Consider the following 22,418-nt stretch of genomic DNA (forward strand, 5'->3'; position numbering starts at 1 on the left):
TGCCGGTCATTGACTCGACGGCGGTGCTTGTGGTGGCTGGGGTGAAACACTGCTCTGGGCTTGGGAGGGATAGAGGAGGAGGAAAATGGGTGGGTCGTTTCGCTCGACATGGTGGCGACTCCGGCGTCCTCGACGGCCGGAGCCGGTGAGGGGCATCGGAAGGAGAAAGGTCGAGAACAGAAGAGGGGCGGTGTCTTGCTCCAGCAACAGGGGAGTGGGTCCCGCTATCTTCGGGTTGGTTTCCCACAAATGCCTCGCGATTACCAAAAGTGCTACGTGGCGTGTTTTAAAGCGGCCTACTTTTCTGCTAGGCCTCGTGTTCCATCTCCACGGAGCACGCTCCCATGGCGCTGCTGGTGCCACGCATCTCACCTTCCTCCTCCACTTCTCCATTGCTTCGCGGCGAACTCCCTTCGGCGTGCTTCATCCGGAGGCCGAATCGCCTCAAGCTCAGGAGATCCCCTTCTGGCGTCAGAGCTTCATGGCAAGAGGTTTTTTTTCCTTCGTTCTTCTCCTTCCTTTTCTCCTTCTTAATCGTTATCTGGTTTATAGGGTTTCTGATTCTTGATTGGCGCTGTTCGTCTTGGTGTTCTTTGTTCCAGCTTGCAGGGGTTCTAATCTTCTCTGCGATTCCTTTCACGGCCGTGAAGGCCGTGGCGAACAGCTCGCTTGGGGAGAGGCTCCGTCAGAGAATGGAGGCAACAAAGAAGGCCGCCGTGGAGAGCTCGGCAAGGTTCCAATCGCTCGCTAAAAAGGCAAGAGAAGTAAGGTAATCAACTCATGTAAAGATCGTGGCTTTGATAAGATCGCTTGATTTGAATAATAATCGCAGCTTGATTGCTGCGAGCCTGCGAGTATCAAATTTTAGATTCTATTGCTGTGAAGATCAAATTTCCGAAGAAATGGGCATTTCTTTGTCTTTTTTCCTTCTTCGGTGAGGGATGGCGGTCCAGAGGACTGAATTGGCTGAAAATGTATGCGTATGCTTTTCTTTTTTTTTTTTTTTTTTTTTTTTAGAGATCAAATCTTAGGGTAGATGGAAAGTAGTAGCAGCACACTGACGCACTGATTATTGACCTATCAGATATTTGTAATAGATAAAAAATATATGTATCTCGTTTATGGTGACTTGATGGTAAAGTTGTTCTATTTGCTAAACTATCCATGCCATCTTTATCCTATGTGAACCCTAGCTTTTAAATGATTCATGATGTAAATAGTTCAAATCCCTCGATGATTTAGAGATAGAGAAAACTTCATAACAAGAGAATATGAAATTCCACGGGAGAAGTATCATAACTTTGATATATGTTTTCTATCTTGTAGTGATTCACCGTTTACACTGAGTATTGTTTGTCGAAGTTACTTTCTGCAGTTTGATTACTTGAATTAATCCTTTTGCTTTTCTGCTTTGCTAGAAGATTTCCTCCAAGTGGGTTTAAAATTCATAAACAGCACAGTTTACTTTCATCTCTAATATTTATTACAGAATTCTCTCAACAGCCAACTTGTTGTCTCAATTTCTAATGCTGCCATCTGGATTTTTGATAAGTTATAGAAAGAAAAGTTGGGTAGCAGTGGTACTAATATAATAGAAATAGTAATAACTGCTGTTATTGTTCTTGGTGTTATAGTAGTATTAAGTAACACCTAGGACTTAATTTATATTCATTATCAATGATATTATGTCAAGCTTACTTGACTGGTTTCCATTTTAATATGGAGCACATGCAAGAGAAAATTAAGTATCGTTCTATTTCTCATTGTATTATTTAGGAAGGTTTATGTAAGGCCTGTTTTATCAAAAGTGTCATGCCTTATAATGTAGCTAAAAAGAAAATGCCTGCATGCTCATGGCTGAGGCTTTATGAATAAAGTATGTATCTCATAAAGATGTTCATGCAAGGCACACGCCATATGCCTTTATGCTATGGTATTCCAAATAATTTAAGCTAGGGATTTTTGTAAAATCAATGTAAGTAAAATGATGGGCTTTTATTTAGCTTTACATTATGTTGCTTGGATTACATTACCAAGTTTTGAATATGAGTTAAATTGCCAAAAATAGTGGCATGTTTTGAGGTTGAACCAAAGCAAAACATTTTCTAATATATCTTGTCAAGATTCATGACCATGTGGACATGCATGTAAGAACCCAAGCAGGCTATGCCTTTTGCGTCAAGACCATGAACTTGGAAACCATGCCTCATTCTACTGCCTTCATATACATGATAAAAGAATATCAGATCCTTAATAATCTCTCCTAATCAAGGACCTAACATTTTGTGCAGTATTTGGTATGGAAAAGGGCGTCCTCGTTGGCTTGGTCCAATTCCATATGACTATCCTTCATATCTTACTGGAGAACTTCCTGGTGATTATGGCTTTGATATTGCGGGTCTGGGCAAGGATCCTGTGGCTTTCCAGAAATATTTTAAGTATGTAAACCATCTGCTCATTCAGACTCTATCTTTGTTAAATAAATTTGCAATCAATTAACCTATATATAGAGTAGAATCGAAAATATGGTTCTCATTTTTTCTCTCACATAAGCTTTTGATTTTGATTTAGAAAGTTGTCATTTAAGGCAGTTATTGTTTATAAGAAGTAGACAAAATCTGACATGCATTATATTGCTAAAACACAAATATTTTCAATGTAACAATTATGCTGCAAGCACGATCAAGTTGTTTTATTACTTCCATGCAGCTTTGAGATTCTTCATGCTCGATGGGCTATGCTTGCATCTCTTGGTGTTATTGTTCCAGAATTGTTGGACCAATTTGGTGTTGTGCATTTCATAGAGCCTGTGTGGTGGAAAGTTGGGTATGCAAAGCTTCAGGCAAGTTTGTTTTTGTTTTTTGTTTTTTCATAATGTAATAAAATTTTATGATACTCTATAAGTATTCGAGAAATTCATTCTTAAGTGCAATCTGACATTGATTTTGTAAAATCCAATCTGAAGCTCACATGTATTTCTTTGTGTTTTAATTTAAATTTCCATTAAATCAATATGCATAATGAACTTGATATGAATCAGAAGTTACTTTGGCTTGATCGTTAAGGGACTGCAAGTAATAGACATCATTTACACCTTGTTGGCTAACCAAAATAATTTAGATACTAAAGGCTGGTGGAAGCCAAGTCATATGGTTGATATATATAATGGAGATATACTGGTTATTCTTATCTTTTGTCAAAATGTTTTTTTTTTCTTTTGAGCAAAGATAAGTGTTTTTAATCACTATATAATGATGAAGAAAATATATTATTCTTTATTCAGTTTGAAGTTATTTCACTAAATCTTTTAAAGGAATTCCCTGTTATAGCTGAACTCTCCCCTGTCGTACATTGTGCTCATGTCTGTTGTAATTTCTCTCCCATATTCATATCTCGGTGCATGACAGACATTCTAACTTTCTCAAATATTCACCGAGTTTGGATGATGTTACAAGATAATTGTGGCTATTCCATCATCATTTTTGGAGCACTGACTCTTATCATGTTCATTCTATGATTAGATTGATTATTCTCTAAATATTTTGATCTTACTTTGCTGAGATTTATTTTAGTTTTGGGTCTTTTATATGAAAAGAGTTGTACTAAAATAGGGATAAATCACTAAAAATCATTCACATTATACCAACTTCAAATCAGCAATCTGTAAGAAACTTGCATTGTTTTCACCCTTTTACAGTCTTAACCCTGTAAGCATTAGGGCCTGGATCCAAATTCTCTCCATTCCCTTGTTATATTCATATTTCTCTGAGATTTTGCCAAAAATTCATGCAGCTAGAAAGGGCTGTTCACTTTTTTTTTTTTTTCCTTTTTTTGCTATATATCATTCTGAATCCATTTTTTCTCACAAAACATGATTTAGTTCCTAGATTTCTTTCTCCTATAACCTACATGTTATATCGGTATTAGTTGATTTTTTTTTTTGCATGATTGCTAAAGCCGCATATGCATACTCTTTGGAAGGCATCAGCTTTCATTAGTTTCTTACACTTTAGTGACAACTATTGTAAGTATTATGTTGTTCTTACGCATTTTGTTATCTAGATTTATTGATGTCTGTTAATTGTTTGTACTTATTTAACTGCTATGACCTTTTCTTTGATATAGAAAAAGAACTATCATTATGTGTTATATGTGTTTTTTCTTATTGTAAGATATAATAAATAGTTCTTGTCAAGATAACAGGTGAAAAATGTGTCTGTTGATTCCAAAAAAAAAAAGCTTTTTTTTTCCAGGGTGATACTCTCGACTATCTTGGAATTCCAGGATTTCACATAGCTGGCAGTCAAGGAGTCATTGTCATAGCTATCTGCCAAGCTCTTCTAATGGTAGTAAGACCAGTTCTTTTTTCCTGCTGTTCTTAAATAGCTTTAATTATAATATCAGGAAGTTAACCTTAGCATATTGTAGAAAACTTAAGCATTAAAGGTTATAGCTAACTTGACAGCAGAAAACAAATTGCCAAGATCTTCAGAAGTTCATTTATGTTGCCTCTTTTGTGTGCTCGATCAACCTTTATCATTCTTCATCATGCACCTGCTCCTCAAATTTTGCATAGAATTGGCATGTTGATTATCTTTCATGCCCATCTATTGTTTATACTATTTAAACCTTTTAAATTTCCAATCATCAGCATCCACCACATATTTGCTGTTCAATCAAATAATCTTTTGTTGATAAAAAAGGTAAATTGTATCGAAAAGAATGAGTTACAGATAATCCAAATACATCCAAAATGAATGCCATTACAGAAAACAGGCTCCATGCTAGAAATACTTAATGTGTGCTCTTTAGCAACATTCTGTTCACATTTTGGGCTTAATGTTATGTCTTCTTTCTGAAATTTCACTCTTAAAGAATCAGCAGATGCATAAAATTTGTCTTTATATAATTAATAGGTTGGGCCGGAGTATGCTAGATATTGTGGAATAGAGGCTTTGGAGCCATTGGGCATATACCTACCAGGTGACAAAAATTATCCTGGAGGTCTACTTTTCGACCCTCTGGGACTTTCCAACGACCCAGTTGCTTTTGAAGAGCTCAAGGTAAAAGAGATTAAAAACGGACGGTTGGCAATGGTTGCTTGGATAGGCTTCTACCTTCAAGCAGCTGTGACTGGTAAAGGTCCTGTACAAAACCTTCTTGAACATATATCCGATCCACTTCACAACAATGTGCTCTCTTTTATCAAATCAGTGTAAATAGAAGTTTGAAAACATACAGTCTTCTTTGTTCCCCTTTGAAATCCAAATTGTTAGGAAAAGAAAAATCTTTGTGTAATTTAAAAGGTACCAGAAAATAATACAACTCTTAAAGCATGAGAGTGGTGAGTCTGATTAGGCTATTGACTAGCATTTCATACTTGCACAGTTACCATATGTAAATTCTGGTTCTAACTTCTGCATGATTTGCTTTCTTTGGGGCTTATGTGTGTGCCTTTCACTGGGCCCCTTGAACAGCAGCAGTGACTCCAGTTTAATGACAAGGAGTAACTGGTGTGAATTATCCTATGTTTGGTTTCACTAAGGTAAAGGAATGTTGATTGCTATAGACTATAGCCTATCTGTTGAAAGGGATCCTTGTATTGAAATCTCTCTCTCTCTCTCTCTCTCTCTCTCTGACTATAGCCTATCTGTTGAAAGGGATCCTTGTGTTGAAATCTCTCTCTCTCTCTCTCTCTCTCTCTCTCTCTCTATATATATATATATATATATATATATATATATATATATAGACACACACACACACACACACATAAACATATAACTAAAAAAATTAAGTGCGAGCACCATATTTCATCGCCTGCTAGAGCTATCATTGTAATTCATTACCTGCTGTAGCAGATTAAGGAGTCTCATGAGGTTAAATTATAAATGTAAATACTGCCTGGGCCCTGTGATTAAAAATTTCTGATTTCCACTCATGACCTACTTTCTTATATTGTTCTGAGTCATTGCTAACAACCGTTTCACGTCCACATATAAGTTGCACTCGTGGCATCCCTCCCAATTAGAATCTCTGTTCACCCTTTAACAACAACATTTTCTAGCCTTATCACATTTACATGCTCATAGTTACAGGAAAATGTAATGACAACCTTTCTCTTTTTTGGTTGGGGGTCACTTCTGAAGATTTTGCTGCTAGATCTCTGGGTATATTAGCTACATCAAGCCAGATCCAAGTTTTGCCAGTGCGTCCATGTAGGGGAACAAGTCGGATTTCATAACCTGGGCAAGACAGGTTCATATTTTGGAATTGGGTCAGGTCTACCAGGTCAAATGCACGTATAATGGACCTGCCTGGTTCACTAGCACTAAGAAAATGAAGAGAAATTTCTTCATAGGCATAGAGGTACTTCCTAGAGCTAGAGGACCTTAACCAGAGATCCTGGTTTTAGAGTCGAGCTAGATAAGTCTGTGTTTGATTGCAATTTCAGATGGAGGTTTTTTTTTTTTAAATTATTTTGGTAATCTCCGAATGGTTCATACTGTTACAGGAGAGTTTTCTTTCTTTCCTTTTTCCTTTTTTTTTTTTTTTAAATTGTTTGATAACTAAAACAGGGGGAGACCGGATGGCAGAATATGGACCTGAACTCGGGTCAGTGGTGCTATTTCCCAACTACAGCAGTTGGCACCCTCTTATAAAGGGGCATATTGCTTGATGGAAAATAGAACCATCATGTTGCAAAGCGAGGTCATTTATGTTTGTCCATGGTGTAGATAAACTTGTTTGTTGATGCATTTAAACTAAAATCCTGGGCCAAAAACAACCGCAAGTTTGGCCTTGTGAATTGTACATTACAAAAAAGGATAACTTACCGCACAAGTGCACTGCAGGACTGAACAAGCCCTAGCCAGTATCATGTGAGAAGGATGGAAGTAAACATAGTGCATGAACTATAAATGATGTACAATAAGATCTCTAACAATATAGTTTGCAACTAAGAAGCGGGCCATATTGTTGCTTAAAGTAACTAGGAGCATAATAAGATTATTTATTCTGTGCTTCTCTTATAATTCACTTGGTTCATGCACCGGTCAAGAAGGAAAGGGACAAAAAAAAAAAAAAAAAAAGCCTTCCTCAAATAATTGGCAAATGACCTGTTGGTCATGAACGGCGGCAATAGCATATAGCCGATGATCCCACTGAATTATGTTTTTCATGTGACTGGACTACTTAAACCATTGGGCAGCTTTGTCTATCAAGTATTCCTTGGAAAGGTATTCGAACTTCTATAAATTCTGTAACCTTGTTGCGAGAAATATTTACTTTTCATTTCATACATCCAAGTATTTCATTTTTTTCATATAGTTCGAAGGTTTTCACTTTCTAGCTATTTTCCTCTGCTTGGGAAGGCAGTAACAGTCCATGAACAACATCTGTTACTTCTTTCCAATTCATGTCTTGAGATAATCTCTCTCTCTTTTTCCTGATGTTTTCTCTCTTTAAATTTGGTCAACTATCTTTTACTCCTCATCACAGACATGGGCAGTAGTTGAAATTCCTACTTTATAGGCCTCTTTTGATCTAGGTTATCATTTCTTGCCTTGGTATTCTAGTTGTTTAATGATAGCATGTTGAAGCATGCCTTCTCCGTGAAGCAGAATGACTTTGGCATCACAATCTCTAGCTATTATGATGCAGAAAACTATCATAAAGGGAAATATGGATGTTGTTAGCAAGAAAAGGATGATGGGGATTAAGTTTTACTCCTAAGAAAGATGATTAAAGTTGAAATATTTATTGATGAGATCTCATACTCGAGTTCTCCTTCCTGTGTCTTCTTCTGACTTCTGGTGAATACGGCACGATGCTAGTGCTGATGTTTAGGCGAATCATGCAGTCACATGTGAAAACGTCATCCTTACTTCAAGCATTTGCCCATGTTGCGTATAATTTATGCATGCATTGGAGTATAAAAAATGACCTTCCAAATATACTGATGATGTTTGAACGTTGGACTAACCTACAAGCTATTGTTGCTTGTAATGAACATCCAAGATTTCTTGGAAAAGAGAACATCAATATTTCTTTTGGAAAGAGAGAGAGAGATGATACTTTCTTACGCTTCTGATCCACTTTGATATAACCTCATCTACGTACCTAAGGTCATAGTCTAACTTTTGGACATGACACCTCAATGTGAACTCAATTCAACGTGGGCAAGAGCATAGGAATTCAACCATACTTTGATCGATGCTGCACTATATCAGTGAATAAGTTTTGCTAAATCATCAAAATTCCTCTAATTAATATCATATTTTTTTGGAACAATATGTTTTCCAATTTATCCCAATTTTATGATAACTAAATTCTTGTAAGAGATTTGGATGCCATTTTGGATCTTAACCGAGTTGAATTACATCTTCATTTGGGAAAGGTGTCACCACAAAGCTGTCGCCCACTCCACCTGTGGCTAAGAATAAACTGGCAATTGGTTACATCCAATGTATCTTGGTGAAGCCAAATAAATATAAATTTATATTATATTATATATGTTTTAAAGAGTTTAACGGGACTTTTCTCGTACACATTCCTCGTGTTATCATGCTTAAAAGAGTGACAAAAATCCATTTCATACTTTTCTTTTCTTTGTTTCTAAAGTTAGTACTTCAATTATTTGCGTTTTTTTTTTAAATAATTGTTATTATTTGAATAACAATTAGGTAGTTATTGAAGGATAGGTAGAACGGCTCTGAAAGGAAAAAAAAAAAAAATATATACAGAGTCAAAATGTAATATCCTACAAATTCTAAACTGTTGTTTTTGTTTATAATTTAGATAATTCACAACCTGTCGTTGAAGTCTTCCAAGTTTTCCCAGAAACCAAAGTAAGCTATAGCTTCCTGCAATAGCTGATGTGTTGTTGCGACATTTTTGATAAGAACTCTCGACAATTCAGTCTCTTATTCTTCGTAATAATACAAGATCGGGATTTTGGCAATATTCAGATTTGTTGGCGATATCAATTTTAACCATGACATGGTTTTGAATCGTATAAAGAACGGAAACTTGGAAAAAATCAAGAGCTTTAAGCGTCTGGGATGCTTGTTATGAACACTCTGGTCTGTCGTTGCAGAAACGCTGGTTGCGTAATGAGCTTGCACCGGCCTAAACACCCTCCAACTACGAGAAATCATTGCTGAGCTCATGTATTTAGTTCCGGACCAACCTAAAGAAGAGATGGGAGGGTGCCACACATTCCCTGTTAGCTGATATTTGGAGATTTCTGAGGATTATTTTTGTAGATGTTCGGTATATCTCCGGAGGGGCGAACAATGTTGTAGATTGGATTGTAATTTTTGTTGTAGCGTATTTCGATGGTGTTTTATGGATTGATCAAAAGTTTATTTCTAGATTTTTTTCATGATATTTTATTTTCTGATTTTTTTTTGGATGTGTTCATATTAGATTTGTATGAATATTCTATGCTAGCAAAAAAAAAAAAATGCACAACTTTATATATATATATATATATATATATATATAGATTTTTTTCATGATATTTTATTTTCTGATCTTTTTGGATGTGTTCATATTAGATTTGTATGAATATTCTATGCTAGCAAAAAAAAAAAAAAAAAAAAAGAGATGAGATGCATAACTTCATATATATATATATATATATATATATAGGAGCAGATCAAAATTAGATAATGAAGATTTTTCATTGATGATCTAAGTCATTGGATGTGATCTAGTATCTCAAAACTACTTGTACATAAAAATTTATATTATTTGAAAATTCTTAATTTATGTATCAAGTAATCAAAAAATTTATTTAAATTGTTCAATTTTTAACTATTTGTTGCATAGACTAGGAATCTTCAAATCATATGATATTTTGTGTGTAAGTAGTTTTGAGATTGTAAATCACAATCAATAATTTGGATCATTGATGTAGAATTTTTATTATAGAATTTTGATCTGATTGTATCTAAATTCAAATCTGATTGATTTAATTTAAATATATATATATAAATATATATATATTGAAGTGCAAAGGAGGTAGTTTGCAGCTATCCCTTTTTTTATTGCAATAAAGAGAAAAGAGTTATGGTACAGATACAAAACAGATGGTGCAAAAAAAGCTGAACAACAAAGAAGGTTCTGGAGACAGGGAACTGAATACAAAAGCTTGCATCGGCCTCCAGCAGTCAGCAGGAAGGCTATGGAGTATGGAGATTTTTAAGTTTTGTTGCAAGCAATGCATTAAGGTGGTCTACAAGAAATGGTGGATTCATGTCATAGATATCATAAAGAATTGTTCATGCCCGGCAACAGATAGTTGAACAGGGCCCCTTCCAGTGGAATACGGATTCGACCAATTGGCTTTGGCTCCCTATTTGGACGAAGCAACACTTATTTATTTATTTATTTACTTTTTAAGACAACTGCAACAAAGCCTCTGTTTAATTTGGTACACACATCAACTTGATTCGTGTTCCAAATTCAACTCTTTGATTGCAATATCAAAATGACAAGAGATGTACCGTACAAGTGACCAAGTTTAGAACCTAAAGTGCATTTGGTGATTGGGAATTGAAATTAATTAAAATAACAATTAGAATGATCATATTTTCTGATGTATTTGATTCATGATTAAAAATTAAATTTAAATTTAAATAAAATTTAAATATTAAAAAAAATTGGAATGAAGTTTTAGAAGATACGCATATTCATATTCCTCCTAGAATTAGAATGGAAATAAACCATTCACCAAACAATTGGAATAGAATTCACTCATTCTCATTCTTATTCTCATTTAAAAATTCAACTCCTTCAAACCAAATACACCTCTCGCGTTGCAGTTCAAATTTATCTACAACTGATGAATGGCAAAAAGACAAGCCTTGTTTAATTTAGAAGGCAGAAAATTGCCTTGACTTGTAGATAATATGTTTATATTTATATTTAGAAGTGCAGACCAAACATCATTAGCCACCGATCCTAAGAGTCACGACATGCACATGATCACATGCACGCGAACACATAAGACAAAATCCAATAGTAATGTTATCTAAGCGTCCGATCCAGCACGCATCCATAGAAGAGAACAAGTTATTGGCTGGCCCTGAAGAGGTGGTTGTTCTTTTGAGGAAGACCATGTCAAGCCACCAACCATTTCACTGGCAGTTATCTTCCAGCAAAGATTAGTGTCAGGGTCCAGAAATCTCAGGTCCATGAGTCTTAGAATGTACCAAAAGCATACACAAGGCCTGGCTGCTAACTAACATTTCACATTATCAAATAATTAAACATTGCCTCCCTCTCATAGTTAGAAACTACATAAATTTTAAGAGGTTTAGGAGGCACCTTTTCACTTTTAAATGAGAGAGAGACGAGGACAGGGTAGTGTGTGACATTATCTCCTTCAACACTAACTCTTCCCTTTTGCGGGAAGGACACCATAACGGTCTCCTCCGGGATTCAAGTGAAAGCTTTTCTTCTCATGGTGGTTGGTGGGTTGGTAGTTCCACAAGCAAACCTGTGAAGCCATCCCAAGACCTTCTCTATTTAAAACTCTCTCTCTCTCTCTCTTTCTCTCTTACTCTTTCTCATGGCTCCATGGGGTACCATATACTTTCTGTTCCTCTCTGTGTTACTGGCAGAGTTAAGCTTCTGCATTGCATCACAGGTGGGTTTCTTTTGATGATAGCTTTAAAAAAAATTTTTCTTCTTTCTGAGATATGACATTATTTGGCAAGGAGCCACTTTTTATACTTCTCAGGCTTATGTCTTGTTTTTTTTTCGATGAACAGGCTTATATCATTTATATGGGAAGCAGAAGCATTGATGACCCAGACGAGGTATTGAGACAGAATCACCAAATGCTCGCTGCTGTTCATGGAGGAAGGTTTGAATAGAATTAATATTCTCTGTTACAGAGTATAATGCTTCTAAGAAATATAAAAATTGATTGGTAACTAAAATCTTCTGAACTTTCAACAGCATCGAGAAAGCACAGGCATCCCACATATACAGTTACAGCAACGGTTTCAGAGGATTGGCAGCGAAGTTAACTGAAGAGCAAGCTTCAAAAATGGCTGGTAGTTTTCTTGTTTGCTTTATACTTATAGTAACAGCAATGCTTTCAGATATTTTATCATGTATTAATTGGGGTTTGTTTTCTTGGCATTCGGCATTCGGTATTGTAGAAATGCCTGGTGTGGTTTCAGTGTTCCCGAACAAGAAGAGAATCCTTCATACTACACATTCATGGGATTTCATGGGTCTTGCAGCTGACGAGGCAATGGAAATTCCAGGCTTCTCTACGAAGAACCAAGAGAATGTCATCATCGGTTTCATCGACACAGGCAAGGGGCTCTTTCTTGAGGGAAATATTTCTTAGATTTTGGAATATCCATCTTGAGTTACTTATATTTGATGGCCAGTACAATCTTTTGGTTAGTTTGAGAGACTTGCTTCTTCTCATATATTGTTTGTTATAGTACAGAGCATGTGATATCGAACTTTTCGGGGATAAAGATTTCTAAAAACATTTACATAAACCATATACAACCAAGCACGTCACATGGAATTGTGGAAGATTCTTGATAAATTCGAACATCACTAGAGGGGGAGAGGCCTCTGCTTTTTTTTTTTATTATTAAGTAGGATTACGGTTTCTTGTTGTTGAAATTGTCTTCTTTTAGCAGGATTTCAAGTTATACATTGTGCATATGACTACCTACTTGGGTTTTCTAATTACTAACATAATGCTTCCATAGTTCTCCAACTTTCTATCGTCTATTATATTCAGAAGTCTATGCAAATAAAGTTTCTGACCCACCCTTTTATAAGATATTAGTATTCTCATTGCACTTTTGTGTTTATATACAATCCAAATAGTCTCACCTACATATGAAATCAATACTTTACCAGAAATATTCTGCAATGTTCTGATGGTTATGTTGTCATTTAGCTAATTATATGTTGTTTACAGAAGTTGCTGAGTTCATCTTCATTAAAAAAGACTGGTTCTTCTGATATAGTAAATTTACTTTATTGCTGAATGTCTTCTGGATTATTTATATAAATGACTTATAACCATTTTTTTGTTTTCCTGAACACTCTACATCAGAGAATTTTGTCTTAATAAGCAGAAATATTGCATTTGACACTATTTCTTTGATAAGGAACTGTTCTTGATGATTGGTGGATATTCCATCTATAAAAGATTGGTAGATATTGATTAGAACAGTATTTCTTTTAGGAATATGGCCACAATCACCCAGTTTCAACGATGTTGGGATGCCTCCGGTGCCTTCAAGATGGAAAGGAGACTGCCAAGGTGGAGAGCCACCTTCAAATTTCACCTGCAACAAGTAAGCCAGATATATTTGTATATTTATATTTTCATATTCTCAATGAGGTTGTCTTCATTGTCATTTCCTTTTTATCTCCTCAATCTTTCCTTTCTCTTGTTGTAGGAAAATTATTGGAGCAAGGTATTATCTCCGGGGTTATGAAGCAGAAGAAGAGAGCAAGGGGCTCACCTCAGATTCAGATATAACTGTTAACTTTAAATCTCCTAGAGACAGCTCTGGCCATGGTAGCCACACGGCCTCCACAGCTGCGGGGCGATATGTGATGAACATGAATTATAATGGTTTGGCTGCTGGAGGAGCGAGGGGAGGGGTGCCGATGGCTAGGATTGCAGTCTACAAGACCTGTTGGGACTCAGGTTGTTTCGATGCTGATTTACTAGCTGCCTTTGATGATGCAATCAAAGATGGGGTAGACATTCTGTCTGTATCTCTTGGCCCCGAGTCTCCTCAGGGAGATTATTTCAGTGATGCAATCTCCATAGGTTCATTTCATGCACATAGCCATGGCATCCTGGTTGTTTCTTCTGTTGGTAATGAAGGAACTCGAGGCTCTGCGACTAACCTCGCACCATGGATGCTCACCGTAGCTGCCAGTTCGACTGATAGAGATTTTGCTACTCATGTCTTACTTGGAGATGGGACTTCTTTAGTGGTGATTAAGCTGTTCCAATCTCAAGCTCTATGACTACCATTAACAATCATAGATTTATGCCAAAAGTATAACATTTTCTGAAGACTGCTTTTCTATGCTAGGGTGAAAGTCTTGATACCTTTCAGATGAACAGATCAGCCAGGACCATTTCGGCTTCAGAAGCCAATGCTGGGTACTTCACTCCATACCAGTCAAGGTAAATGAAATTGTGGTGATCTGGTGATTCCTTATGAATCAGGAAATTGTTTTCCAGTTGATTAAAATTAGTTCCTTTTGTAGTTTCTGTTTGGATAGCTCCTTGAATAGAACAAAGGCAAGTGGGAAGATTCTTATTTGCCGCCATATAGATAGTTCTTCTGAATCAAGGGTGGCAAAGAGTTTGGTGGTGAAGAACGCCGGGGGAGTTGGTATGATTCTGATAAATGAATTGGAAGATAACGTTGCCATTCCCTTTGCCATCCCTGCAGCTTCTGTTGGAAGAGTAGCTGGCGACAAAATTCTGTCTTACGTTAACCACACGAGGTTATATGCATGGCTTTGATGCTGGAATTCTAGTTAAAGATGCAGATTGTTTTCTGAGCTATAACATCAGTTGTTTCCTGAAACTATTTCTAGGAGACCAAGATCTCTAATTTTGCCAACGAAGACCGTTTTCGGATCTCGACCAGCACCTCGAGTGGCAGCTTTTTCTTCCAGAGGTCCCAATTCTTTGACACCAGAGATTTTGAAGGTACATAGTCTTTAGCATTGCTCAGAACTTCCTCAAGCTTCTATGACAAGATCATTACAGGTTCCTAATATTTGGACATGATGAATGCTGATTGGTTGCTCATCTTGTGTTTGGATGTCTTGCAGCCTGACATCATGGCTCCTGGACTGAACATCTTAGCAGCTTGGTCTCCTGCGAAACAGAACATAAACTTCAATATCCTCTCTGGAACTTCCATGTCTTGTCCCCATGTAACAGGTTTGGTGGCTTTGATCAAAGCTGTGCATCCATCATGGTCTCCTTCAGCGATCAAGTCGGCAATAATGACAACAGGTTAAAATTCGACTTTTTAAGAGCCTGAGCTTTCTGGTAACAAATACGTCTAGAGAGACTCCAGATCCAATTCTTGATTCTCAAAAGCTTGAAACATGGATCAATTTCCACAAGTTACTCGGAATACTTGGAACAAGATGGTTCTTGTTAAATTAGACACATCTAAATCTATAAAAGAACCCCAATAACTACAGTGTTACTTCACATAATTACAGAACCCAATTATCAGCATTCTTAATTGTTCCAATCCTCATTATAGTTCGCTTCTGGTTTTCGTATTAAAGTCTTCTCTCTTCTTTGTAATTTCTGATAAGATTTTCACAATACAATAGCATTTGGTTTTCTAAACTTTGACAAATACCAATCAAAATATGTAGGCAAGAAACCCAGTATCTCAAAAACAAAAAGGAAGTACTTTATGCTTATGCTGAAGTAAATTGCCTTTGACAAATATATCATATTTTAAAGAAGTGATGAAAAATAACCAACCAACCAGGGATTGGAAGGTGGGGAAGAGTGGAACCAAAGTAGTGTCTTTGCTTAAGTGCACAAGGTTTCGAAGGAGTTAAAAGTGACATAGTGAGTTTTCGAATTATCCATTTATAATGTTTACCTTGTCTTAGATAATCTAACATTTTAAAAGTGACAGTGTGAGTTTTCGAATTATCCATTTATAATGTTTACCTTCTCTTAGATAATCTAACATTCAGTACACAATGCAGCAACTATATTGGATAAGAACGGCAATGTCATAACAGCAGACCCTGAAGGACATGCTGGAACTCCATTTGATTATGGCTCTGGCTTCCCAGATCCTAAGAGAGCTCTGGACCCTGGCCTAATCTACAATGCAGAACCAGAAGATTACAAAGCTTTCCTTTGTTCGATAGGCTATGATGACAAGTCCCTACAACTAGTGACTGGAGATAACAGTGTGTGCACCAAGCCTGCCCCAGCTGCTTCTAACCTGAACTATCCATCAATTACAATACCAGATCTCAAGGGAAGCTACTCGGTCACCCGAACTGTGACAAATGTGGGAGAACCCAGAAGCATATATCATGCTATACTCTCTCATCCTGCTGGCATCAATGTTACAGTGGTTCCCAAGGTTCTTGTATTTGAAAGATATGGTCAGAAGATGAATTTCACAGTGAAGTTCAGGGTGGCTGCACCTTCAAAGGGCTATGTGTTTGGATCCTTGTCTTGGAAAGCAGAAAAAATTCAGGTAACCAGCCCTTTGGTGGTCAGAGTTCAATCCTCTGATACAGGCTTGTCCTGATGAATTGGACATACTCTAGAACAAAGTTCGTAAGGTCTTGGAACCTTAACTAGGTACATGGAATAGAAGATATACAAGTGGAGTAGTAGTAATTCATAAATTAAAGTGGTCCGTGACATATGTTGATTCAACAAAAGGGGGATCCAAAATTTTAAAGGCTTCACATTCACTTTATTCAAGTTAAAAAAAAAAAAAAAAGGCATACAGCTGTATCGGCATCAAAAGTTCTATAATATTCTTTTGATCCACCAACCTCATTCATGTTCTTGTCTGCATGATTAAAGAAAGCTGAGATCTGCACCTAAGCTCGGAATGTATTGCTTATAACTGAATACTTGATGCTAAGCAGCTTTACTCGTGATCCCTTGATATTATCTTGTTACCTTGTTTTTCATGGAAGCATGTTGTATTGCTATTCAGTGAACAAAATTGGAAATAACCTCAAATTCTATTGTTTATTTTTTTTCATTTTCCTCCAATTTTTTTGCTCAAAACAATTCTTGCTCCAATGTATCTTTTCTTGAAAAAGAATGTTATTCTGATGGAGAGGCCCATATCTGAAACAGTATGATCTCTGTAGCAAAGAAACAAGTGCAGTAACTTGAGAGACAGAAGTGGGAAATATTACTTCAAGAAAACTAAAAGTATCTATCATGATGTATCTCTCATTCCAGTGGGACAACATGGTGCTGGTTCTATTTTCTTCTTTTTCCAGTCCTCAAAGAAAGGTTTAGAAATTGAGCGAGGCATAACTTAGAAACAAATTCATAGAACATTGACATTAAAAAATCAGGGACTTCCAAGCAGCCACAGGAACTTTCATACTGTACCAGTATTTATGTAGGGAAAAGGAAAGAAGGAGACGAAACAAAACATCAATCCTTCAAGATAAATAGGTTCATGGTGACTGTCGAACTGGATATGCATTACCCTTTTCTTGTGTACCCGTCTGAACTGCCAATTTAGGCAGCTCTATTGATTGGATATCATTATGAACTGAAATTTCTTAAGCCTGGTGATACTAATCACTAAATAACCTCGTCAAATATACTCAGATGCTTAGCATACTACAGTAGCAAGGTATCTAGGAATTCCTACTACAAACCCTTACATCCACTATCTAATTTATAGTCTGCAAGCAACTGAAGCATATAAAGAAATAAGTGCAGTCAAATATAATTTACTGATGAATCCTTTTGTCCTCTCAAAATATAACCAAGTACTACACACTAACTTTACAGCAAGTAAACCCTAGTCCTAAGAACCAAAGCTGGCTATAGGACAAAATATGGCATCACAATCCTCCTGGGGCCTGAATTTCTGAAGCATCCATAAGACCTTCTAGGACAACAAGCTGATCCAGAAGAGCAGATTTTTCATCTTCTAGGGTCTTAACTTCTGCTTCAACCTCACTCAATTCTCTCCCCAAGGAGAAGCTTTCTTCTTCCAGCAATAAATACTTGCGCCTCAATGTTCGATACTCATCTTTAGACCCTGAGGCATCTAACAAAGAATCTGGAGTTGATGTGTCCGTCTGTTGGAAAGGTGGGGACACGTCATTCTTCAGGCTTCTCTTGGATTTCTTTTGCATCTTGCCAGGTGGATGGGAAGCCTCTTTCCCTCCTCCAGTTCCCGCCTTCATCTGAATAGCAGGAGCCATTTGGTTCAATGATTTCTTCTTTCGTGGCTTCTGATTGGAGGCTTCCTTTAGTGGCATAATTTGTGGATCTTGCATTCCTGACAGGATGAGGGGTCGCACTGCAGAGGTACACATCAAAAGCAAAGGATTCTTAGTAACGAGAAAGAGGCCATGAATATATGACCTGAGACGTACAGAAGATAGACTAAAATAATTTACTAGAAGTTTGAATTGATGCTGTATTTGCTGGATTAGCTTGCTGACGAGTTTTAGGAATTTTCATGGCTTAGAATTATATATGCAAATTTCAAAGAAAAAACTAAGTCTTCAAGAAGTCCATGTTCAGAATCGACATGGCATTATCTACTCATTAAATGCTCCATGGTGATCTAAATTGCAATGACAATTCTTTTAAATAGCTAATCCTATGCTTGTTCGAAAGAAAAATGTTTACCGCTTGAACCTTAACCAATTCAAAGCATCCTTTATGGGTGATACCAAGGTAGTCAAAGGGGAAACGCGCCCTTAAAGCGCTTGGGGGGTCTAGCGCCTTGAGACGGGGGGCGCTAGAAAAGCGCTTGCCCGAGTGAAGTAAGGAGCTAAAATTGAAAAAAAAAATTAAAAAATATTATATATACATAAATAACAACTAGAGATAACTATTATAACATGAATTACCATATAATTAACAATTTAAACATAAAACATATATAAAACAGTAAAATGCTCAACTAGTTTCTGATAAAGTATACGATAACAAGCCATAGATAGCTCTAAATTCATGGATGAAATAGAAAACATAACAAGCCCTAAAATTCATCAATGAAATCTCATAAATAAAATAGAAAATATAAACAGTCTTAAAGTGGTCCCTTTCTACCTCCCTTTCCTCGACAATCCCATGTGGTCCTTAACAGTCTCCCTTTCTTCTCAATTTTCTTTTATTTACAAAACCCTAAGTCACTAGAGTCAAAACTAATTCCATACTAATTGACCACTTTACCCCATGTTAGTAATAGAGCTAAAAAGTTAAATGAGCGGCCTTTTAAGATTTTTTATACTTTTCAACTATTAAAAAAAATAATCGTAGAGTTCACTGAGATGCCAAAGACAAACACCTCGGCTCACTGAGAAAGGCTCTAAGAGGTGCAAAAGACGTGCGCCTGAGTGAAGGAGTATCGTCTGAAGCATCAAGGGGTGATGACTCCTTCTGACGCCTGAGGCGCACCTATTGGCGCCTTTGACATCACTAGATAATACCATTATAGAATCTAGCTTATCTCCATCCAGTTTCCAACAGCCCAAGTAATACAAAATCCGAAGTTATGAATACAGGGAACAGACCAACAGTTGAAGCGTTTCACAGATGTCGAAATAAGCTAACTAAGAAGGCCTGGCTGGTCCCAAAGGCATCAGTCCACTAAGGGGGTGGACCATGCCTGAGCCTTGAAGTCCCCAAGGGGCAAGTCACCGCCTCAAAAAGACTGAGAATCTGACCAAAAGAGTTTTAACACAACTTATGATGATTTGCATGGGGTGGTGAGGGCATTCTGCTGTCGTCCCATTTGTTAAGGGAAAAAAACATTTAGATTAGAACTTTAGATCTATTATCATCCCTCTCCATATATCAAAAATGAAAAGTACTTGGCAGTTCTGAAGCTTCAAGCTAAGACAATTTCTGCCATTTTGGCATCACAGCTCGTAAGGAGTATGCAGAAAGTCTAATTGGAAGGAGAATTGCATAAAAAGCATTTGCAAGTATTAATGGCTTACAAACTTCTATGGGTGAAGCAAGCATTAACTCCTTGAACAAGTCCAACTATTCCTAAAAAATCATCCACATTAAGATCAGTAAACCAGCTTCCAAGATGACATGCAAAACTTTAAAGTTCTGATGATTCTAGGCCTTGAAGAAAAGCACACAACTGTGTTTGTATCTCGTTAGAGATCTAATATTAAGCAAACGGGAAAACATCTTAAGAACATATTATTACATCATCTAATTCAATTGATCAGGGATTATAATTGAAGCTACAATTTAAATCAAGATCGGCAACACAAAGCTTTGACGCAGACCAACAAGGTTCATGACCTCATTTTTCTATGTGATTGAACTTTATTCCATCGATATCTCATAGTTACACACCATAGATTGATGAACCTCTTGACTTAAAGCAAACAACCTTAATTGAGGACTATCTCTTGAGGACTTACACAGTTCTTCCAAACTCTCACAAAAAAAATTGTCAAAGTTAGCAAGATAAAGTCATTTGCCCCAAAAGTATGAAGGGAAGAAGGCAAGAACCAGCCAAATGATTTGTGGAAGGATAACAGATGGCAGCATGCCAAACAATTATCTGGCAACATTATCTGATTTGCTGCTTCTAGAATAAAGCACAAACAACACAGGCAAAGGAAATGGAAATTTTGTTACTGAAGATGACAACTATAAGGGATCTTCCTTGTACATCAGCTAGCAAAGTAAAATGACATTGGAAGGGCCCATTTGTGACTAGTCCAGGATCAGGAATAAAGATTAAAGGCATCTCACCATCAGCAATTTGGGGACCAAAATCTCATGTCATGCTGTACACTTAAGTGAAATCCTTTCGAGGTGAAATAAGAAGCATAGTCAATCTTTTCATCTCCAGTGTCAGCAAGTTTTATCATATATTCATATTTGGAAGCCTAGACCACATTTTTTGTGATGCATTCCTCGACATCATAAAGCAAACTTACAATCTCAGAGTATATGGTTTAGGACAGAAGCTAAGGTAGGTTCTTCACCACAGCAAAGGTCCAGCTACAATTGGATTGACACCATTGCGCACGCTAAACCTACTCCGTTCATATAGTCATTTAGTTTTTCAAAAACATTCCTCACAATCCCTGCACCTGTTAAAGCTTTTGAACTTCCGATCACTCTCAAGCAAATTATATCAGTAGCATTTACTTGTATCCATAAACAATGTAATTCCTACTTACCAAAGGCTCAGAAGTACTTGTATAGTACTGCAATGTACAATGCTAACGTCTTTTAGTTTGTTCCTTATGGCCCTTGACTTATCTTGGGAAAAGTAATCCTCTTATATAAATAAGTGGAATCAAACAGTCCTTATCAACCCCCCCCAAAGGAAATCTCCAAAATGCTCCTCTATATGGCAAAACATTACTATAACGTCTTGAAAGGAGAAAAGCAAGGACACCAAATAGTCAACTTGAATAAGGCTAGTCTTCTACCAAAGACCCAACAGACCCACACATATAGATAAGAAACCCTCCAACAATGTACGTTTTCCCCTTTCTCCTAACCTCTACCCACCATTCCAACTTTGATATCTCTCCTTCCAGTTTCTTAACACCTACACTTCCTCTCTTTTCAATACTGATGCTCCGTAATGTGCAATAGAGTACTATAGCATAAAACAAGATATTCTTTTGATGCACTTCATTTGAAAAAATATATAAGAGTTTCTGAAAGTAACATTCCTTCAGCTCACTTGGTTGATCTATGAGAAATCATATACACAAAAACTTCTGTCTTATGATCTTCCTTTTCATTACCTACACCCCTAATCCCCTCACAAACTCTTCAACTCAAGCCCTGCTCCAATCTTCAACATTACAATTTAAAATTAGAGATCTAGATCCCACAAACTTAGATACCTTTTTGTGCCCTATAATCAAACTTGAAGCCCTAACAATACCTAACGAGAGCAATTTACAGTGGGGACCCAAACATAACTTCGATCGCATCCTGCCACTAAAATTCCAGACACGATTGCCACTCATACACAGCCATCCTAAAAGTAAATTATTCTCCAGAATGAATTGGTCTGCCCACAACCTGGGAAACGCCACGTCCAGGTACAACGATCCACCAGCTACCACTCGGATAGGCTGATTGAAGGGCCAAATATGCATAGTGAAGGATGCGAATTGCGAAACGCATCACATGAGAGTAATTTCGAAGTTCTGTAACGAGTCACGTCAAATATCATATGCGGAATTTTACAAATAGAAAAACTTAATCAATCCTTAAATATGGGAACAAATACGAAACAAGAATTCGAGGAGATAGATTCTTCCACGAAGAGAAAAACCCTAATCATGAAAAAGGAGTAATAAGACGGAAAAATAATAGAAATTTGACATTATGGGCACGTCAAGAGCTAAAACAAAAAAAAAAAAAGAAAACAAGAAAATTAGATCCATAGGATTAGAGAAGCATACCGAGAAACCAAGGCAGGTGGAGGAGGTCGAAGGGAATTGGCCGATGGAGCCGAGGAAAACCTTCCCAGCCCCGAAATTCTTGAAATCAGCCTTCCTCCCAAACTCAAGACCTTTTCTTCTCCCGTCCCCTCGCTCGCTGACCTAGAAATACCAAGATGAAGCAATTCGGGCCAGCCCACAACTTATAACCTAACCTGCCCTGGAACACGGCACCCGGTCCA

General features: G+C 37.0%; 3 protein-coding genes across 4 annotated transcripts; 2 read left to right on the forward strand and 1 right to left on the reverse strand.

Annotated features, from left to right (window-relative positions):
• The first annotated feature begins 259 nt into the window (after positions 1-259).
• On the forward strand, positions 260-5,336 carry LOC105050459 (chlorophyll a-b binding protein 7, chloroplastic). Of its 2 annotated transcripts, none has more exons than XM_019852150.3 (6): positions 260-491; positions 603-769; positions 2,292-2,438; positions 2,710-2,842; positions 4,254-4,349; positions 4,917-5,336. In XM_019852150.3, exons 1-6 carry the CDS (start codon positions 345-347, stop codon positions 5,217-5,219), a joined length of 993 nt encoding a protein of 330 aa, XP_019707709.1. In that variant the 5' UTR covers positions 260-344; the 3' UTR covers positions 5,220-5,336. The 2 variants fall into 2 exon arrangements, with proteins under 2 accessions (XP_019707709.1, XP_010928786.1); XM_010930484.4 differs by having other exon boundaries at positions 4,254-4,346.
• Positions 5,337-11,043: 5,707 nt separating this feature from the next.
• LOC105050591 (subtilisin-like serine-protease S) lies at positions 11,044-17,030 on the forward strand. The gene is made up of 11 exons (XM_010930674.4): positions 11,044-11,656; positions 11,781-11,875; positions 11,971-12,068; positions 12,177-12,335; positions 13,235-13,346; positions 13,452-14,001; positions 14,103-14,197; positions 14,281-14,523; positions 14,617-14,731; positions 14,857-15,043; positions 15,766-17,030. The coding sequence occupies exons 1-11, from the start codon at positions 11,579-11,581 to the stop codon at positions 16,323-16,325; spliced, it is 2,292 nt and encodes a 763-aa protein (XP_010928976.1). The 5' UTR covers positions 11,044-11,578; the 3' UTR covers positions 16,326-17,030.
• A 447-nt stretch (positions 17,031-17,477) lies between these two features.
• LOC105050458 (uncharacterized) lies at positions 17,478-22,353 on the reverse strand. Its single transcript, XM_010930483.3, has 2 exons — positions 22,198-22,353; positions 17,478-18,083 (listed from the first exon to the last, which is right to left on the reverse strand). The coding sequence occupies exon 2, from the start codon at positions 18,058-18,060 to the stop codon at positions 17,620-17,622; it is 441 nt and encodes a 146-aa protein (XP_010928785.1). The 5' UTR covers positions 18,061-18,083; positions 22,198-22,353; the 3' UTR covers positions 17,478-17,619.
• Positions 22,354-22,418: the final 65 nt, after the last annotated feature.

The sequence above is a fragment of the Elaeis guineensis genome, chromosome 8, assembly GCF_000442705.2.
Source record: "Elaeis guineensis isolate ETL-2024a chromosome 8, EG11, whole genome shotgun sequence".
NCBI classification, from domain to species: Eukaryota; Viridiplantae; Streptophyta; class Magnoliopsida; order Arecales; family Arecaceae; genus Elaeis; species Elaeis guineensis.

Coding starts and splice junctions, on each gene's coding strand:
- LOC105050591 (XM_010930674.4), top strand. CDS start 11,579: ATGGCTCCATGGGGTACCATATACTTTCTGTTCCTCTCTGTGTTACTG. Junction 12,336..13,234: donor CATCGGTTTCATCGACACAG/GCAAGGGGCTCT, acceptor TATTTCTTTTAG/GAATATGGCCACAATCACCC. Junction 14,002..14,102: donor GAGATGGGACTTCTTTAGTG/GTGATTAAGCTG, acceptor TTTCTATGCTAG/GGTGAAAGTCTTGATACCTT.
- LOC105050458 (XM_010930483.3), bottom strand. CDS start 18,060: ATGCAAGATCCACAAATTATGCCACTAAAGGAAGCCTCCAATCAGAAG.
- LOC105050459 (XM_019852150.3), top strand. CDS start 345: ATGGCGCTGCTGGTGCCACGCATCTCACCTTCCTCCTCCACTTCTCCA. Junction 2,843..4,253: donor TTGGGTATGCAAAGCTTCAG/GCAAGTTTGTTT, acceptor TTTTTTTTCCAG/GGTGATACTCTCGACTATCT. Junction 4,350..4,916: donor GCCAAGCTCTTCTAATGGTA/GTAAGACCAGTT, acceptor TATAATTAATAG/GTTGGGCCGGAGTATGCTAG.